Consider the following 20,193-nt stretch of genomic DNA (forward strand, 5'->3'; position numbering starts at 1 on the left):
GTAGGTTTTGGCAAGCGATGACAGGAATCAAGCTAAATTCAAGATCTGTGTTATATTTTCAAGTGGGAAATAGACTTAAGGTCTTTCCAGGAGGTATAAATATAGGTGTCATCAACAAATAGTTGGTATTTAAAGCCCTGAGACCAGTTGATATTATTTAGATAGTAAGAGAGAAGATGCCTAAGATCTAATTCCTGATGCATTCCAGCATTTAGAGGTTGAATAATGGAGGGAGAGACAACAAAGGAGATTCAGAAGGAACAGCCAGTGAAGTAAGAAGAAAACCAGGAGTGAGTAGTGTCCCAGAAGTTAAGTGAAGATAGTGTTTAAGGGAGGACTGATCAGTTTCCAGATGCTACAGAGAGATTAAGAGAAGGACTGGGATTTGACCACTGGATTTGATTAAATGGCAGCCTTTGGTGACCTTGCAAAAGCTGTTTTAGTGGAGTGGTGTAGATGAAGACACAGAGGTTAGAGTAGGTTAAAGAGAAGATGGTCCTACAGACATTCAAAGAATAATAAGAGCTTATCTTTTAGAGATAACACAGTGAAATATTTATGGATGAAAATGATAAAATGCCTCTGATTTTCTTCAAAAGTATCTAGTGGGTCACAGTAGCCAAGAGGTGGAAACAACCCAGAAGTCCATCAATAGATGAATGGATAAACAAAATGTGGTATATACATACAGTGGAGTATTATTCAGCCATAAAAAGGAATGGAGTTCTGATACATACTTCAACATGGATGAGCCTTGAAGACATTACACTCAGTGAAATAAGCTAGACACAAAAGGACAAATGTTTGTATGATTCCACTTTTATGAGGTGTATCTCGAATAGGCAAGTTTATAGACAGAAAGTAGATTAGAGGTTAACAAGGTCTGGGGGGAGGGGAATTTATTATTGCTTAATGGGTAGAGTTTCTGTTTGAGGAGATAAAAAGGTTCTGGAGCTGGGTGGTAGTGATAATTGCACAGCATTGTGAATGTACCTAATGCCTCTGAGTTAATACACTTAAAATGATTAAATGGTAAATTTTATGTATATTGTACCACATTTTAAAAAATGGAATAAAAAATCTAGTGGGGCTAGGTAAGGGTATAGATGAAATAAGAGTGGCCAAGAGTTGATGATTAATTGTAGTTGGGTGCTGTTCATTGTACAGTTCTCTACTTTTCTGAGTGTTTATGTCAATAAATTTGAAATTTTAGATTAAATGGACAAATTCCTGGAATTGAGGATCCATGCAAAAGATGATTAGTTTGAGGGACAGTGGATAAGGAGGAAAGTGAGGATTTGAGGGCAGTGATTGGAGGTTTATGTTGGGTCGAAGAATTGTTAGAGTAGTGATACTTGAATAAGTGATCCAGGAAGATAGGAGATGTTTGTTGCAAAGTAGGATGTTTGGAATTGAGATTTTTGGAGATGGTAAAGTCCTTATCATGGCTTCATTACCTTCAGCAGCCATGTAATAGCCACTATCAGTTGACAAGATCTAGAATATGACCATTGGAGAGGGTAGATCAATATAGAATGGAGATTATTGTTGGAAGAGAGAAGGCCGAGGAGTTGTTAGATAAGTTACATTGAAGTCACCAAGAGTAATGATGGAAGTGACAGAGAGAAAAACAGTGAACTGGGTTCTAAAATCTTTAGTGAATAAAGAAGAAATGTCCCTACCAAGGAGGAATAGCAAGCAGGTGGTATAATTCAGTAGCAGACGCTACATAGAAACCAGAATTTTACCAGAAGTGGTAAAGAGGAGTAAGGAGGAGACCCATATCACCTTCAGGTTCTGGGGTTTATGAGAAGAAAGCTAGCACTTAAGAGGTGAACTGGAAGCGGAGTCCTCAGGAAAGCCAGGTTTCCGTTAGAGCAAAAAAGTAAAGAAACTTTTTAGAAGAGAGGTGCTGCACAGTTCTCTGCCAGAGTGCTGCCTGGTTGTTTTGTCCCTTTATCTTAAGTTGGAGAACTCACAAGGCTATCTTGCAGTTAAGACATTACCCTAAAAATGTTACGTAGCTTATAGCTTTAGATAGTTAAGGCAGGGAAAGGGGGTATCTGCCATGTACCACATCAGGGATTCTGATTAAAGAAGCTTCTAAATATATAGTTAGTCAACTTCTCTAATACCATTATGACCTTTCAGCTTTCTGTGGTGTGTCAGTGTTCTTGTCATGGAAGAGGTCTGGTTTAATGTGAATTAAATCTCTTGATAGAGTTAGGGCTGAAGGATAATTAGCATTTGATTTCATGATTAGCTTATTTCATGAAATTTGCGTGGACCACATGGACTCTCTCAGAGACATCTGGCAGTCTGCTGTGTCTCCCCCTCTATAAGCAGGGAGCCCTGAGTGTGGTTGTACAGGGCTGCAGTTTATGGGTTAGGATAACCAGCATTGAGCTGTCAGTGTGAACATACTGCTCTGACAGATGCCCCTTTCTAGGGTTAGTTCAAGAGAAGATGAAAGAGACCTCAACTAAGAAATGTTTCTTATACTCTTTGGTTTATGTTCTGTTTCAGTGATGACAGTATGGGTTATCAGTATCCATTCACTCTACGAGTTGTGCAGAAAGATGGGAACTCCTGTGCTTGGTGCCCATGGTATAGGTAAAGTGACCTTCTGCAAAAGAAAAATTTTAGAATTGCAGCTTCAGATATTATACCTTTTTCATAAGGTTTCCAGTTTTTAGAAGTAATAATGAATAATGAGAAGCTTGAAATAAACTTAAGAGTTCTTCATTCATCTCTTGCCTGTGAGGTCTATAGCTAAGTTTTGCTCTTGAGATTTAGCTGGTTTTGTAAACTCTACAATCCTCATCAAATTCGTAGTTTATGACTAACACTTATCATTCTATACCTTCTGCTCCTTAGATATAAATCAGTTTAGCAATTCTGAGCCCAATAAGACATAGTCTATTTACTAGACCTTGCTGGAAGTCTATTTTTGGTTTTTAGAAGAGTTATGGAGATTGATTGACCATTACTGTCCCAGCTTGGAAAATGCCTGAGTACTGAAGTCAGCCTTCAGAGAAGTGTAATAGCTTTAGCAAACTGAGTCTGTATAGGCCTTGGAACCATGGCCTTTGTCATGGTTCCCTCCCCCGCCCCATAAATTTTTATATATATTTATTTAATGTGCCATTTTACAAACAAGGAAATAGGCATGGTTATGCCAGATAAATTGTCCTACCTCCAAGCATTTAATAACTAAATTTAGAATTTCTTGAGGGTGTATGGTCTCAGATAGCCAATTCCCATATCATTTATTTGCCATAAAGTCCACATATTCATGTGGATTTACAAATGGTTATCAAGTACCTTGAAAAACCAAAGATTTGAGAAGTGATAAGCAGGATTCCCTGAAATAATAATAATTACTAGTACATATTCATGCATTTATCAGTCTGAAGTTAGAAGCCCATGACAAATTGGGACGTCCAAGAAGGAAAGTAGAGAAGTAGAAAGGGGGACTTCCCTGGTGGTGCAGTGGTTAGGAGTCCACCTGCCAATGCAGGGGACATGGGTTCGAGCCCTGGTCCAGGAAGATCCCACATGCCGCACAGCAACTAAGCCTGTGCGCCACAACTACTGAGTCTGCGCGCTCTAGAGCCCACGAGCCACAACTACTGAGCCCACGTGCCACAACTACTGAAGCCTGTGAGCCGAGAGCCCATGCTCCACAACAAGAGACGCCACTGCAATAAGAAGCCCGCGTATTGCAGTGAAGAGTAGCCGCCCCCCCCCCAACGCAATTAGAGAAAGCCCGCAGGCAGCAACAAAGACCCAACACAGCCATAAATAAATAAATAAATAAACAAATTTATTTTTTTTAAAAAAAGTAGAAAGGGAGAGTTTTGGGGGCTTTTTGGTTTTTTTGTGTTGTTTGGCCACGCCCCACAGCTTGCAGGATCTTAGTTCCCCTACCAGGGATTCAACCCAGGCCGTGGCAGTGAAAGTGACAAGTCCTAACCACTGGACCTCCAGGGAATTCCCGGGGAGAATATTTCTTTTTTTTTTTTTTTTTTTTTTGAGAATATTTCTGATAAAGAAAATTTGGATTCCTTCATAATTACTCTTTCCTCAGTAGATCTTTTTTCCCCCTTTAGATTTTGCAGGGGCTGTAAAATTGATTGTGGGGAAGACAGAGCTTTCATTGGAAATGCCTATATTGCTGTGGATTGGGACCCCACGGCCCTTCACCTCCGCTATCAAACATCACAGGAAAGGGTAAGTACTCAAAGCCATCGTAAGACGGTGGTTTTCCTATGTAAAATTTTTCCCAGCTTAACTGTATCATGCCATTTCTATTTTCAGACAGTTTAAAAACAGCTAGAAAAACATTCATTGGCATTCTCTGTGGCACTTAAATATATTAACATGATTATGTGGATGTTTCAGTTTTCCCACTTGTAGAGTTAATTGTATTGGAGCATTGAATTTCAAAAATATTAATAATAAGTAAATCTTGAAACAAAACTTCGGGCGTAATTAAGAAGTTATATTCTCTGGCCATGACATATCAAGCATGCCAGTCTCTCTGCCTGTTTATTAATTATTATTGAAGCTGCAGCATTTGGTAACCACTATTACTTAGCTCAAGTGCATTCCAGGGCTATAGCTGCTACCTTTAATGGGCATAGTGATCAGAAAATTAGAGAAAGAACTGAATGTTTCAAGACTGGGCACCTAAGAGTACATCTCCATGCCTGTTCTTCACACTTAGCATTCCTCTACTGCCACTCTGGCTGGAGCAGTTTTTAAATTTTGAAAATGTAACTTCCAAAAGAATACTACCTCCATATCTAAAAATGTTTGCCAAATATTGTTTGAAGGGTAGATTGACTAGATAGCTTGTGCATAGAGAGATGAAGAATCTGGTGGAGATGTAAAAGCAACAGAATCAAAGGAGTTGTTTTAGTCACAGGAAGAGTAGTAGTGGCTTTTGCATTTATATGATTCTTGATGGAAATTTCCTTCACTGTTTCTTAAGGCATTCCCTTTAGATAAGTTAGTAATGAGAATTAACTTTTCTGTCTTTTTTTAAGTATAGTTGACTTACAATGTTGTGTTTCTGGTGTATAGCAAAGTGATTCTGTTATACATACATATATATTCTTTTTTGTATTCTTTTCCATTATGGTTTATTACAGGGTACTGATTATAATTCACTGTGCTATATAATAGGATCTTGTTGTTTATCCATTCGCATATATAATGCACATATAATAGTTCTCATCTGCTAATCCCAAACTCCCAGTCCAACCCTCCCCCACCCCCTTGGCAACCACAAGTCTGTTCTCTATGGACTTTTCTGTCTTTTTGTGCTATTGAGGAGTGGGGGAACTCCCAGTTCCAGACCAAATTCCCTATTTGGATCCCTAAATATGCCCCCACACACCCTAAGGCTCTCACTAGCCAAGGATGAGTACTATTTGTGGATACTTGGCCAAATGAAACATCATTGGGCTAAAGGAAGCTGAAGAGAAGTAGATGTTTTGGCAGATTATGCTCGCTGTAGCAAGGTAGTTCAACAACCTCAACCATGGTTCCTTTGAAGAGGGAAAATTTTAGCAATTGAAAGAAAGATTCTTAAATCTTCATCAGCACAAAATCCAACAGGACATTATTGTGACAAGATACTCCTGTCAAAGATGAACAATTATTTGGCTGTAAATCTCTTTCCCTTTTTAACAAACCCAGTGTGCAATCTGAAAAACTCTGGAGGACATCCTGCTTTATAGGAAGAGGGACCTACGTGACCTGTTAAATCTCATCCCACTTCCATTTTCAGTGATGCTCTTAGGATACCATGGAAACCAAGCTGCTATTGAGATATCCTTCCTTGCTGGGGAATGGGGCCACATGACTAATTTCTTCCTACATGTGGTTTCTGCATGTGCTTGGAGAGTCACGTAGACAAAGGAGATTCAAAATTGAGATTGTTGCCTGTATGTTTTATGGTTTTTATTCCAGTAATTCCCCTTTTAAGAATTTATCCTAGGGAAATACTCTGTGATTTGCTGACAAATTTCATCATAGCATTTGTTAGAATAGTAAAAAATTAGAAGCAACTTGTATTTGTCCCACATTAGAGGCATGTGGTATAGAAATTGGATAAAATATTATGCAGTCATTGAAAATGATGACTACCAGGAGTTTTTCCCGACATACATGGAGAGATGCTTACGATGTCTTGTAAAGTTTTTTATAAAGCAAGATATAAAATTGAAAAAAAGATATAAAATTGCATACACTGAAAAATCTCTTCATATAAAAAAAGAGCAGAAGAAAATCTGCCAATATTTTGACAGTTTGCCTTTATATTAAGAATATAAAAGGTTTCCTGCCTTTTTACATTTTTCACTGCTTTCCAGAATTTCTACATGAATGTTTTATTTGGTAAGGGGGGAAAAATATAGGCAATTGTGCTTATTCTTTTCATTTTTCCCCTGTTTGGACCTCATATTCCTTAATAAAAAATTAAACTAGATAACTTCTCAGATCTCCCTCTTTTTCTAATAGTCTTATAATGTATGAAAGCTTATTATTTCATTCCTTTATGTTTTGGGCTAAGGATGAGCTTTCAAGCAACTTAGATTAAAAAAAAAAAGGAAGAGGGTGCCAATAATAATTTAGACTATTTGAATAATTGTAGAGGATCTGGGAATGGATCCCAAGAGGTAAAGGGAATCTTTATCATTTAGGGAAATTTTATCAATAAATAAAAATTATTTTTGTCCACACTTATGTTTTTCATCCATCTCCTTCCTCCCTGTCTCCATCCAGCTCTATATCCTGTGTGTTCTATAGAACATATAGTCAATAAAAATCAACATTCTTTACTTACTTACTATAATTTGTGGTTGGCCATAAAGCATCCCTGGTAGAGATAATACAGATAATGTTTAACTGGCTGTGAGAAAAGAGACAGTACTATATTTAATACACCTCTTTTTCTAGTCTGATTTTAACCACCATGATACAGCATGTTTCCTTTTGAAGCATGTCAGTTTTTCCCTTGGATGACCAGCCCTAAAAATGATGAGAGTTAGTATCAGAAAAGAAGTCAAGGTCAAGCCAGATTTCCCTTCCTAAAAAAAAGAGATTTCCTCTAAGTTCCCCTTTTTATTTTTATTTATTTATTTATTTTTTAATATTTTAGTTTTTTTTTTTTTTTTTAATTTTATTTATTTATTTATTTATTTATGGCTGTGTTGGGTCTTCGTTTATGTGCAAGGGCTTTCTCTAGCCGCGGCAAGCGGGGGCCACTCTTCATTGCGGTGCGCGGGCCTCTCACCATCGAGGCCTCTCTTGTTGCGGAGCACAGGCTCCAGACGCGCAGGCTCAGTAATTGTGGCTCACGGGCCTAGTTGCTCCGTGGCATGTGGGATCTTCCCAGGCCAGGGCTCGAACCCGTGTCCCCTGCATTGGCAGGCAGATTCTCAACCACTGCGCCACCAGGGAAGCCCTAAGTTCCCCTTTTTAAATAAGCTCTTTAGAAATGGATGGCGATGCAATGATAAAACTCTTCATTGCATAATCAACCCCAACCTCGATAGTTTATAAAAACATTTGACAGCCTGTGACTCAGCCATCTTCTCACGTAGGGAAAAAGTCACACCTGAAAACCTGTTCTAAACTGTGAGCTCAGGAAGGAAAACTTGAGGGAAATTGCCTCAGGCAAAGGCAATTCACCTCCGGAAGGGAGGAGTAATAAGTGGGGTGAGGGACCTGTGTGTGACCTGTGCCAAAAAGAGAGGCATTCATTGTTGTACTTGTAGTCCCAGCTCCACCATGCGACGTGATCCCTGTGGAGTCTCACGGTCATTCATAGTCATGCTATGTATGCCTCACCTGCCGTGGTTCTTGATTGCTTATTAAGTGGCAGCCAAGAATTGGAGAGGGAAAAATCCTTCCTTTCTGTTGCATTCTAGGCCCCTCCTTGTCTCCTTCCTCCTGATTCCCACGCCACCTCCAACATACATCCTTGCACATCTACCCCCCTTTGCTCTCTCCTTCCTCATATTTACCTCCTCCTTGCTTCAAAGCCTAGCATGCTGGTTAACAGGACCACAGAGGTTTGGGCAGGTATTAGGGGTCTTCTCAGCAAAATCAGGCTTTTTTGAGCCTGCTGTTCCTTTTATTGCCATCTCAGATAGAAAGGCACCAAGAGGCAGGAGACAGATAATAATACACATGGTATTTTGATAACTCTGTGTTATGTGGCATCAATATGCAAATGAGTTGTGGCCTGTGAGTTTTAATGCCCTGGGGGTTGTCCTCTTAAGGTTAGCTTTTCTGTATCCTTTCTTATTTAATCCAGATCTGGCATCTGTGTTTCAGTGATATTATTTCTCCTAGCCTCTGTAAAGCCTGCAGCATACTAATAATGTTCTGTGTCCCTGCTAAAAAATAAATGGCCTAATCTCAACACCCTGGCTTGAGAGCCAGCCCACATGTAAGCTGTTTTAGGATTTCAAATTGTAAAATAAACAGGCAGTTCCTTGTTTGTTTTTGTTTTTGTCATTTGGAAGCATGCAGAAATTTTTCCCAAAAAAGCTATGGTCATATAAATAGAAATTTGATCAAGGATGTTATTGATGTGATATTTGTGAATAAATGTACAAATGCCCTATTTGCTCAGACTCTAGTTTGGGTTGTATTTTTTTCCTCATGTAAAGTAAATGAGGTTGAGTCACCTAGAAGATGATGCATAGCAGGTGACCATTTTCAACTGCCTCCCTCCCACCCCTTCTCCCATGCCTCCTGTTCCCTCCACCTGCAGGTCGTAGATGAGCACGAGAGTGTGGAGCAGAGTCGGCGAGCGCAAGCTGAGCCCATCAACCTGGACAGCTGTCTGCGTGCTTTCACCAGTGAGGAGGAGCTAGGGGAAAATGAGATGTACTACTGCTCCAAGTGTAAGACCCACTGCTTGGCAACCAAGAAGCTAGATCTCTGGAGGCTCCCCCCCATTCTGGTATGTTACAATCCCACCTCTGAGAGAGCAAGAGTCTAGCTTGAAGGAAAGAAGTGGGGAACAACTAAGAGTTTTTGAGAATAAGACCCTTCCTGCAGCAGTGTTTAAAACACATTTGCTGTTGCACACAGAGATGAATGGTACTACAGATATTTGCTAGTTTTGTATCCTAAAGAGCATACAGCCTAGAAGGGGAGAGAAGTCATATAGATCAGTAACTGCATTAAGTGCAATATATGAGAAGTGCCACGAGTGGTACAACCTGGTGAATTTGAACTTCAGGAAAAGGTGAAAGCACTTCGGGCTCTAGGGAGAGAGGAAGCTTTAGGCTTGTGCTTTATGGACTATAGAAGAGAACAGAGGCTGAACCTCCGATCCCGCTGTGCTTCATCACATGGCCGCAACACGCTGCTGAATTAAATGTGTAGGCACAAGTGCATTGGGGCTTACATATTCTTTCTGATTTGATGTACTTCTGCCTTCTCCGTTCATGGATTAGGAGACTCTCCTGTTGCTTGTCAAGAAAGTTTGAGGTGTCAATTCTTCCTATTCATTTAAGAAAGTTTTTTCCTTAAGGGAGGAAATCATATCAAATGTAAGGCACTGGTGTATTTTAACCAGACCTTGTGTGTATTTTTTTATTCATATCTTCTTCCTACTACTCTGTGAGACTGTGAATGTAGACCAGAACAACTTCCCAGGGAAGGATGCACAAGAAATTACTAATGGTGATTAGCTAGCTCCAGGGATGGGAAGCAGAGCACAGGGACAGGCTTGGGAACAGGTAGGTGGAAAGGGGGAAGTTTTTTTTTTTAAATTGAGGTATAGTTAACATGGAATTAAATTCATAGATGTTAAATGTCTAGTTTGATGAGTTTGACAATTATATATACTCATATAACCATCACATAAAACATATCATGAAGTATTGGCTTTTGCAAAACTATGTTTTTGAGGTCTTTAAAGAATAATGAGGAGTAGATGTTATGTTGAGAGCTTGGTGGGCTTCTGTTAAATCCACACACCAGCATGCCCCTTACAGAGGGGTTCTCTTTATATAAACAGTAAATTATTAAGCATTTAGGGTAGAGGGAGCCACCCAAATATCTGTGCCCACAGTAGAGAGCATAATCACACTGCGTAAGGCTAGAGGAATTCATTGCTCTTGAAAAGAAGAAGAGAAGCCAAAAAAGAGAAGGGAGATTCTTATGCTCTTCAGGACAGTGAAACTCCGTGGTAGCAACCAAAGGATGTGGTAAGAAGGAAGAGGCCTCCTATTGGAGATTGGGTAAGTTTCATCTGTAAAAAACGCCTCCATTTTTCTTCAAAACATTCAGTATATAGTATTCTATCCTCATGAGTGTGCTTATGAATGGACCTTCTATGATATTGGAGAGAGGTAAAGGTCGGCGTGCGTCACAAGCCCAGAGAACATGCAAGTGTAGGCTCCTAGGATATTGAAGGAAATTAGGAGGATTACCATGTTAGTCATATAGCTAAAGGGCAGTGGCCTGACTGTTAACTATGTTACATCATAAAATGTATTCTTTTGGGGGAAAAAAAGTTATATTTTTGGAACATTTACGTGTATTAGACTTGGGGTTTTTTAATGTGTATTTTGTATCTTCAGAACTCTTTAATGCAACTGTTTTCTATTCTTCTCCAGATTATTCATCTTAAACGATTTCAATTTGTAAATGGGCGATGGATAAAATCACAGAAAATTGTTAAATTTCCTCGTGAGAGTTTTGACCCTGGTGCTTTTTTGGTGCCGAGAGACCCAGCTCTCTGTCAGCGTAAGCCACTCACACCCCAGGGGGACGACCTCTCTGAGCCCAGGGTCTTGGCAGGAGAGGTGAAGAAAGTGGATGCTCAGAACTCAGCTGGGGAAGACAACACGCTCCTGAGCAAAAGCCCATCCTCGCTGAGCGCCAACGTCATCAGTAGCCCTAAAGGTGAGGAGGCCTGGGGGACTTCACGGAGCCCAGACGTCACTCTGCAAGGGGCTCTCCAGGAATCCCTCTAGGCTGCGTGTTTCCCTGTTTTCCACTCTGGAGCAACAGCTTGGTTGTACAAGGAACCTGTCTGAAATGTGACTTTTAGCAAGAAGTACAGGCTCGCTAAATCTATTTTCTCATTCATAAAATGAAGATAATACTAAATTCACAGAGTGAGAAATTGATACATCAAGAGTAAAGCACTTTAGGACTTCCCTGGGTCCAGTTGTTAAGACAGTGCTTCCAGTGCAGGGGGCATGGGTTCAGTCCCTGGTCAGGGAACTAAGATCCCACATGCCGTACTGCGTAGCCAAAAAAAAACCAAAAAGCAAACAAAACATTTAAAAAAAGAAAAAGAGTAAAGAACTTTACATAGAGCCTGACATTTGGTGATCATGAATGATAGTTGTCATCCTTGTTCCCTTACAGCAGGGGTTCTCAAAATATAGTCTGGGAACTCCTAGAGAGTCCCTGAGACCCCTTCTGGAGGATCAGAACTATTTTCATAAAAATACTAAGTATTTGGGGGTTCCCTGGTGGTCCAGTTGTTAGGACTCAGCTTTCTCTGCTGTGGGCTAAGGTTCAATCCCTGGTCAGGAAACTAAGATCCCACAAGCCACGCAGCAAGGCAAAAAAAAAAGAAAAAGGAAAAAATACTAAGTATTTGCCTTTCCACTCTCATTCTCTCACAAGCGGAGTCAAAGCCAACGATACGTGTGATATTGTCAGTGAAATATATGCTTGTGTGGGACTTCCCTGGTGGTGCAGTGGTTAGGAATCCGTCTGTCAGTGCAGGGGACACGGGTTCGAGCCCTGGTCCGGGAAGATCCCACATGCCAAGGAGCATCTAAGCCCATGCACCACAACTACTGAGCCTGCGCTCTAGAGCCCGAGAGCCACAATTACTGAGCCCGCATGCCACAACTACTGAAGCCCGCGTGCCTAGAGCCTGTGCTCTGCAACAAGAGAAGCCACCGCAATAAGAAGCCAGCACACCGCAAAGAAGAGTAGCCCCCACTTACCGCAACTAGAGAAAGCCTGCGTGCAGCAACAAAGACCCAACGCAGCCAAAGATTAATTAATTAATTAATTAAAGAAAGAAAAATATATGCTTGTGTATTGTGTTTTTCAAATTCCTCAGTTTTAATTTCTAGTATGGTAAATATTGATAGATAGAATTTACATAAACAAAAGTTCTAGAGGTCCTCAACAATTCTTAAGGGTATATAAGGGGGTGGGGAGCTGTTTATGGCCTGCTACTTTACAGGATTGTTGTGAGAGGTAGACATAATAGAGTTCCCAATATCATGCCTAGCAATAGTAAGTGCTTGATAATTAGTGATCGTATTTTTTAATCTAATTTTACAAAGAAGAAGAATATGTATTTGTAAAACTCCTTAGTCTAATATTGTTTTGAACTGAATCTGTCCTAAATCATCTTTCTGCTATTTTCTAAGTCTGTACTTAGTTGTACTTCACATTTTCAGGACATTGCTGCCTTGAGGGGGTTGGCGTTGAGGAAGACAAGAATGTAACCTACTGTCCACATAATAGGAATAAAGCATAGCCAGTCAGGACGCCCCTGTCTTTACCTTTATGTGTACACTTGTGAAGTTGACTTCATAGTTAGCATTTGGTGGCTGGTTTAACTTGTGGCATTTGGATTTATCTTTTCTTCCCTTTCACAGGTTCACCTTCTTCATCAAGAAAAAGTGGAACCAGCTGTCCCTCCAGCAAAAACAGCAGCCCTAACAGCAGCCCTCGGACTATAGGGAGGAGCAAAGGGAGGCTCCGGCTACCCCAGATCGGCAGCAAAAATAAACTGTCAAGTAGTAAGGAGAACTTGGATGCCAGCAAAGAGAACGGGGCTGGGCAAGTTTGTGAGCTGGCTGATGCCTTGAGCCGAGGGCACATGCTGGGGGGCAGCCAGCCTGAGCTGGTCACCCCGCAGGACCATGAAGTAGCTTTGGCCAACGGCTTCCTTTATGAGCATGAGGCATGTGGCAATGGCTACAGCAATGGTCAGTTTGAAAACCACAGTGAAGAAGACAGCACCGATGACCAAAGAGAAGATATTCATGTTAAGCCTATTTATAATCTATATGCAATTTCGGTAAGTGGTTTGTTGTATGTATTCAGAATGATCTGCACTTTCAGTGGTTTGTTTGCTCATCTTCATTCATTCATTCATTCATTCATTCATTCATCATTTTTTCAGGGCCTGCTTATTTGCTGGGCATTGAGCTTGGTGATAGACAAAGTTAGCAGTAGATATCTTGGCCTTTTGGGTAGAATCCAAGATGCTCACAGTGTAATAAAGGGAACAGTCGTGTAATCATTATAACCGGAGTCACAGGTTCAAGTCATTCACAACTGTGTGTTTCTAAGGAATTTTTGCTTTCCAAAAATAATTACAGCAATAAAATGGTAAGATTCAGAGTTTTAAAATTTTCAGTTTTCCTCTTTGATTTGTTTTTGGAAGAAGGAAAACACTTTTTTTTCCCAAAAGTGTTTTCCTGATTGGATCCTAGTACTGTGCCCTGTCAACTACTAATATACCTCCACTTTCTTCTCTCTTATAGTGCCATTCAGGAATTCTGGGCGGGGGCCATTACGTCACTTATGCCAAAAACCCAAACAGCAGGTGGTACTGTTACAATGACAGCAGCTGTAAGGTAAATATCCCCAATCTTTGAATAAAAGAAACAAATGTCAACAGAACTGGAGGGCATTTGTTGAAATAATGGACTTTCTCCTGAATAGGAAATAGTTATTGCTGTTAGAATCATGAAAAAAGAAAAAAGAAATTCCTCTAAGGGGAGAATCAGTATATAGATGCCTTCAGTGTAAAGGAATAAAAGTGATATGCAGGGAATTCCCTGGCACTCCAGTGGTTGGGACTCGACGCCTTCACTGCGAGGGCCCAGGTTTGATCCCTGGTTGGGGTGGGGGCAGTTATGCAGAGCAGAGAATGAAAACAGTGAAGAGGAAGAAGGTATTGGTTATAAGAAAAATTTCTTATCTTTTGAGCTAGTAGAATTTGATGGGTTGTTTTGTTTCATTTTTTGTCATTCTTTTGACTTGTCTATGGTATGAATATTTCCCCAAAACAAACATTGAAAATAATGGGTCTTATTTTAGGGACAGGTATGAGACAGCCAAAATATTAAGCTGATTGGAAGCAATCAGGTTTAGTAATTAAAGAGTGTTGGTCCTCCCTTCCCTGGTGAGGATTAAGAGCCAGCATAGTGATGGCTTTTTAGTTAAAGCCTTTCTTGCTCCTTCAGGAACTTCACCCTGATGAAATTGACACCGACTCTGCCTACATTCTTTTCTATGAGCAGCAGGGGATAGACTATGCACAATTTCTGCCAAAGATTGACGGCAAAAAGATGGCAGACACAAGCAGCATGGACGAAGACTTTGAGTCTGATTACAAAAAGTACTGTGTGTTACAGTAAAGCTACCACTCTGGCTGCTAGACAGGCTGTGATGAGGGAGATGACTCCCCGTAGCTGACATTGGGCAAAAGCGTCACTGAAAGGCAAGCTAAATGTGTAGTTATTTTATCCTGTGACCCTGAAGCACAAAATAAAAATCCTAATTAAAATAGCAGTTAACATAACAGTAGTAATAATTTTGTTTGGAAGTGTCTCACACGAGCTCCCTGGTAGAGAACTTTCAGGCAGAGCCCACCATTAGCCTGTAAACAAAAGGGTTTGGCACCAGCCCCCTGGGACCAAATAAGAACTAAGTTGTGCTTGTCCAGATATGAACAAACATGTAGCAAGTATAGTTTACCAATAATCATAACAAAATACTAAGAATTTCCTTGGAGTCAAAGTAAAACAAAAAATTGTAGTGTTGTCTGGGGACGACATGATATGCTACCTCCTTTTTCCTGAAGTTTTATTCCACTGTAGTGACTGACACGATGGAGAAAGCAAGATCACAAAGGTGTGCGAAGGATTCTTACAGCACGGACACAGATTTTTCGATTTACTTTTTAAACCATTTTCCCACTCTTTCTATGTCTTTATTGCTTTTTGTTTTTGTTGTTGTGTTTGTGTTTGAGACACAACCAATCGCTGGTGGTAGCAGAGGCATATATAAGTGGTAAGTCTGAAAGGGAGAATCTCTTAAGAGTTGCGTGCCTTCTACCCAGGGCCTTGGTTGGGAGACCCTGCAGAAAAAAAAAAAAAAAAAAGCATCCTGGGAGATCCAGCTAAAATAAAATAGCCCTCCAGATAGAGGCGGCCTACTTTGAGGATACTTCAAGAGCCCTCAAAAATGTTTACCACCACTGCGGAGTGTGGGAGGGGAGTTGCCAAAATTTGCACCATCTTTACATGCACTGTTGCACAGAGAGCTTCTGAGAGGGAAAGTGGCAACAAAGCTAGATGGTATTTTAAAATTAGTGGTTGTTTGTTCTTTGTTTCTTTGTTTTGCACTTTAAAGAAAGAATACGTGCAAATGAACTTTTCAGAACTTGCTCATATTTGATGGCTATAAGGGCTATAAAGTAACTTAATTGGGGTATTTTCCCCCATCATATTAAATTTAACAACAAAACACATCCCAAACATTGATAGTGTATAAGTATTTTTAATGAAATTGGTGGTTTTAGGAAGTAAACTTTTGTTTGCATGTCCATATACTTTTTTTATTTTGGTGTTTGTCCTTTTTATTTTTTATTTTTTTACATTTCACAGTAGTGGTCATCAAAAGTTATGTTTCTTTGCTCACTTCATTTTTTTCTTCAATAATTCAAGACTGGAACAAAAGTATATAAATGTTATTTATTTCAGGCAACATTTTTTTCCTGTGTTGTTTTTAAATATGTATTCGAAGTAAATATTTCACTTTTTTTTCAGTCTTTTTTTATTCATCTGGACCCTGGAAGCTGATTCTCATTAATTGTCAGATTCCATTACCCTTCCTTCCTCATAGATAGTAGGTACCAATGTAATTAAGCATTTGTGTTCTGATATCTGAGGTCGGTTGCTATCCAGTTCTTCTCAGAGCATTTGGAAAGGTTGTCATAAATGGCTGTCTAAGTTGAAACCCTATTCAGAAGAAGACTATAATCGCAGGTAGGAAGGAGTGGCCTAAATGGTATAATGTGATAAAGTCAGACAAAATGCAGACTTTATAGTTTCATGATTTTCAGTGTATAAAATCTGTCCATTCCTAACTGGACAAGTCCCATGAAAAAGTGGAAGATTTTAAAGAATTTCCTTACAGATGTTTTATTTAAGCAGGTAGCACAATCTACTAATGTTGTTTGATCTGTGTTGGTTATATTGGTTGTAATTAATTTTTTTAATTCATGATTAGCAGAAAATTTATTAAATTAACTAACTACATTCACTTTGTAAATTACTGTATAAACCTTGTTGACAATGCACTGACTTTAGAAAGATGTTAATGTACATAAATAGAGTGTAAATAAAATAGTGTTGATGTACTGAAATACGAACTGTATAAAAAAGTATTGGTAATTGTATATGGAGTGTAACTGTTTATCTGTAACTATTATCCAAACAAATTAAATACTGTGGATGCATCTATGTGCTGTTTTTCCTCTATACAAGTAAGCACAAAAAAGTCAAACTCTTTAGCCTTCCTCTCTGTGACCCTGTTTTAATTCTCCTAACTTGAATAATACCTACCTGACTTACAGAGTTGGAGGTTCTATCTCTGAGGGAATGCAAGCTGTGTTGAAGGTAGAACAAGATACCTGCAGTGACCGGATAAATTGATTTAAATTTGGTTCACATCCCTGTTAGGAAATTGCTTCGAAGGTATTGAAGGGGTTGGGGAGAAGGGTGGCTTGCTGGTTTGGAACTGAGAATTGATGAAGGAGGTTTCGCAATAGTTTTCCTGCAGATTAAGAGATAAGGTGAAGAAGAGGCCGACTTCTCATTTGTATAATACCTTGAGATGATCCTGGATTTCTAGGGGGCTCTGAGAAACCAGGGATGTCCCTGGTTGTCGTTCTGGGAGACCTCCAGGGAGGCAGTTGACAGTGTTGAGAAGAGTCGAAGATTTAGAGTTGTGGGTCCTTCACATTCAGTCCTATCTACTTACCTTTAAAATCAGAATACCTACCTCTGGGGCTTATATTAAGTAAATGAAGTATATAAATGCCTGACACAGTTTCTTGGGATGTGCTCGATGAATGTGAAATCCTTCCCCCATGAGTTCAGTCCTATACAAGGAGGTTTTTGTATTCCCTTGCCGTACTGACACTAAAAGAATTTGATAGCTCTCTGCTCACATTCTCCAAAAAACAGGAATACACATTAAAAATGTATAGAATGAAACATGTTGAATCAGCAGCAATAGTAGCTTGTTTAAGGAAACAAACAAACAGAAAAAGGATCAGAAAAGTCATCAAAAATGAAGCACGGCTTCCAAAGTGCAGTCTGTGTCTCTGGCTTTTTAAAACACAACCTTGAGTATCTTCATCTTTGTATCTCAAACATTGTTCCTGGCACATGGAAGGTAAATAATATATAAAATAAATAATATTTTAATGAAAAAAATAAAAGACAATCTTGAAAAGAAACAGCATATAGAGATGGGCAGGCATTTTATTTCTGGTTCCTGAATGGCCCTGTAAATTGAGAGTGGTCATCAGCCTCTCTGGCTAAGGCAGTTCAACATGGAATCTCCCTTCCACTTGGTGGCATTGCTCACTTATGGGTTCTTTTCTTCGTTGTAGATACCATTGAATTGGAGCAAGTAGGTGAATGGCCACATTTTCTCCAACTATTTTAAAGGTTGACTATAGAATTTTACTAGGCTACAGCCATAATGCGCAGCTTAAGGAACAGAGATCCCAGCTTTCCTTGATGATGTACCACCAGGTTTCTTAGTATTGAAATCAGAAGGTCAGAAACACACCTACGTCTATGATCAGAGACCCATACATGATAGAGCAATAAAAAGAGGTTGCCTTTAGGTTTGCCAAACTTCCTACCAGTGGAAAGCAAGGTAGTAAATAAGAGTGCAGGAGTTGCAAACTCAGAGACCTATAGGGACCAGGTTGGGAACAGAGTGTAAGAGAAGCTGGTCCAGCTGTGGATGAGAATGGGGAATAGTGGTGAGTTGTAGGGCACACATCCTTCTAAAGGCTCCATTTGTTGCCATGCAGGAATGCGGGCCCCAGTGTTAGACCAAACCTTTTTTTTTCCCCCCTAAAGAGAAGCCAGAAATCCAGATATTTATACAAAATATCCAATTTAGACATGTTGGCAGGTTTGTTTTTTAATTTTTAAACATTGTGCTGTCCAAGTAAAACATATTTGCAAGCCAGATACTAGCCACCACTCTTATGCCCTCTGGTAAGTAAGAAGGTCATGGACTTGGAGAGATTCTAGGTCTTGCTATATTACAGCAACTGTGCACTAAAACAAGTTCTTTGGACCCTCAGATTTGTCATGCCCAATGAGAATACCACTTTACTTCAAAGGATTATTATAAGGAATAGATAATGAATGTAAATAGGCACAGGCCCTGACACCTATTGGGTACTCAAATAATAGTATTCTTTCCCCACTTAGAGAAGCCGAACACAGGTATAACATAACAATAATGTTATGCTCAAGTTCATTACCAGTCAAGAAGCATACAGCTAACGACATATGAGCACATTCTAGGTACAGAGCTCTGTGCTAGATTCTCTGGGGGCAGCTGTTCCCAACCTGGCAATTCATGAGCATCATCAAAATCAACTAGGAGCTTGTTAAATGTGCTGATTCCAGAGTCCCACCCACATTGTCATATTACATCTGTGCTCTGTGCCTATTGACACCCAGATTTATGAGATCATCTTCTCCCAAGCAGTCCAAGAATCTGCATTTTTTAATATAAATTTATTTATTTTATTTATTTTTGGCTGTGTTGGGTCCTCTTTGCTGTGCGCGGGCTTTCTCTAGTTGGGGCGAGCAGGGGCTACTCTTTTTTTTTTTTTAATTAATTTATTTATTTATTTTGGCTGTGTTGGGTCTTCGTTGCTGTGCAAGGACTTTCTCTAGTTGCAGCGAGCGGGGGCCACTCTTCATCGCGGTGCGCGGGCCTCTTGGTTGCGGTGCACAGGCTTCTCATTGCGGTGGCTTCTCTTGTTGCAGAGCGCGGGCTCTAGGTGCGTGGGCTTCAGTAGTTGTGGCTCACAGGCTCAGTAGTTGTGGCGCACGGGTTTAGTTGCTCCGCGGCATGTGGGATCTTCCTGGACCAGGGCTCGAACCCGTGTCCCCTGCATTGGCAGGTGGATTCTTAACCACCGCACCACCAGGGAAGCCCCAGAATCTGCATTTTAATAAGTTCCTCAGGGGAGATTCTTTTGTAGCCAGTTGGCACTGTCCTGCAGATTGGTCATTTATGGAAACCACTGCTCCAGGGAATGAATCATTACTTCCAGTCTAATTAGGGAAAGATGATATGCATATGCACACATGTAAGGAGGATTGGTAGGTATAATTGTCTCCGATGAAGTGCTGACTGAGGACGTTAGACAGTAGCTGTTGGCAGAGTACTTAGGGAAAACCATATGGGAAAGGGAAGTGAGCAGCGCCATGAAGCAAGACCAGGATTTTCTTGTCAGAAGTGTGCAGAGCAGTGTAGCAGTCTGAACAGAAAAGGCAGCCGAGGTGGTGCGTTCCAGAGGCTGTGGAGGCCGTTTGAGGTGAGCTGAAGGTGCACGAGGAGCATAGTAGAAGATAACAAGCAGGAGAAACCATGTTGTGAAGGCCTGAGAAGGTCAGACCTGCTCTCATAAAAGTGTTTCACATTGCCAAGTATTTTGGTATGGTTGCAAAACATTTTCCCATGGTTTTCATTAAGTATACTCTAATCTGAGACCACTTAGTTATAAACAAATTTGTGTTTTCTGTAACTTAACTTTCTCTTTTTCAAATACACAATCCACTTCTGCTGAAATTTCTCTTGATAATGAACTTTGGACTTTACCACAAGCCCAAGAGGAATGCAGATGGAAACTAGGCTTCAAGTGCTCCAAGAAGATCAAAGGAAGTAGAGGAAAAAGAAAAAAGGAAACAGGCAGGAAATGGGAGGAAAACTAGAAGGGCTGTGGAAAAAGAGAAGGAAGGCAAGCCAGAGAAAGGAGCCCGCCTAGTGTGGCCCGGAGAACACAGGAGAGGAGGACCAGGAGGGAGAGTGGGCTGGTGGCCGTGTCCAAGATCCTTGGAG

At 40.3% G+C, this 20,193-nt stretch overlaps 1 protein-coding gene across 2 annotated transcripts in view; it reads left to right on the forward strand.

Annotated features, from left to right (window-relative positions):
• USP32 (ubiquitin specific peptidase 32) overlaps positions 1-16,546 on the forward strand; it is a 196,500-nt gene extending 179,954 nt beyond the window's left edge. For both annotated transcript variants that reach the window (XM_082371956.1, XM_082371957.1), the window contains exons 28-34: positions 2,527-2,613; positions 4,113-4,233; positions 8,792-8,983; positions 10,650-10,938; positions 12,669-13,093; positions 13,563-13,655; positions 14,268-16,546. In XM_082371956.1, the coding sequence (XP_082228082.1) occupies positions 2,527-2,613; positions 4,113-4,233; positions 8,792-8,983; positions 10,650-10,938; positions 12,669-13,093; positions 13,563-13,655; positions 14,268-14,441 (1,381 nt within the window). In that variant the 3' untranslated portion in view covers positions 14,442-16,546. The remainder of the gene's footprint in view (positions 1-2,526; positions 2,614-4,112; positions 4,234-8,791; positions 8,984-10,649; positions 10,939-12,668; positions 13,094-13,562; positions 13,656-14,267) is intronic.
• The last annotated feature ends 3,647 nt before the right edge of the window (positions 16,547-20,193 follow it).

Source organism: Balaenoptera borealis (genome assembly GCF_965194805.1).
Source record: "Balaenoptera borealis genome assembly, chromosome: 20".
Taxonomy (NCBI): Eukaryota; Metazoa; Chordata; class Mammalia; order Artiodactyla; family Balaenopteridae; genus Balaenoptera; species Balaenoptera borealis.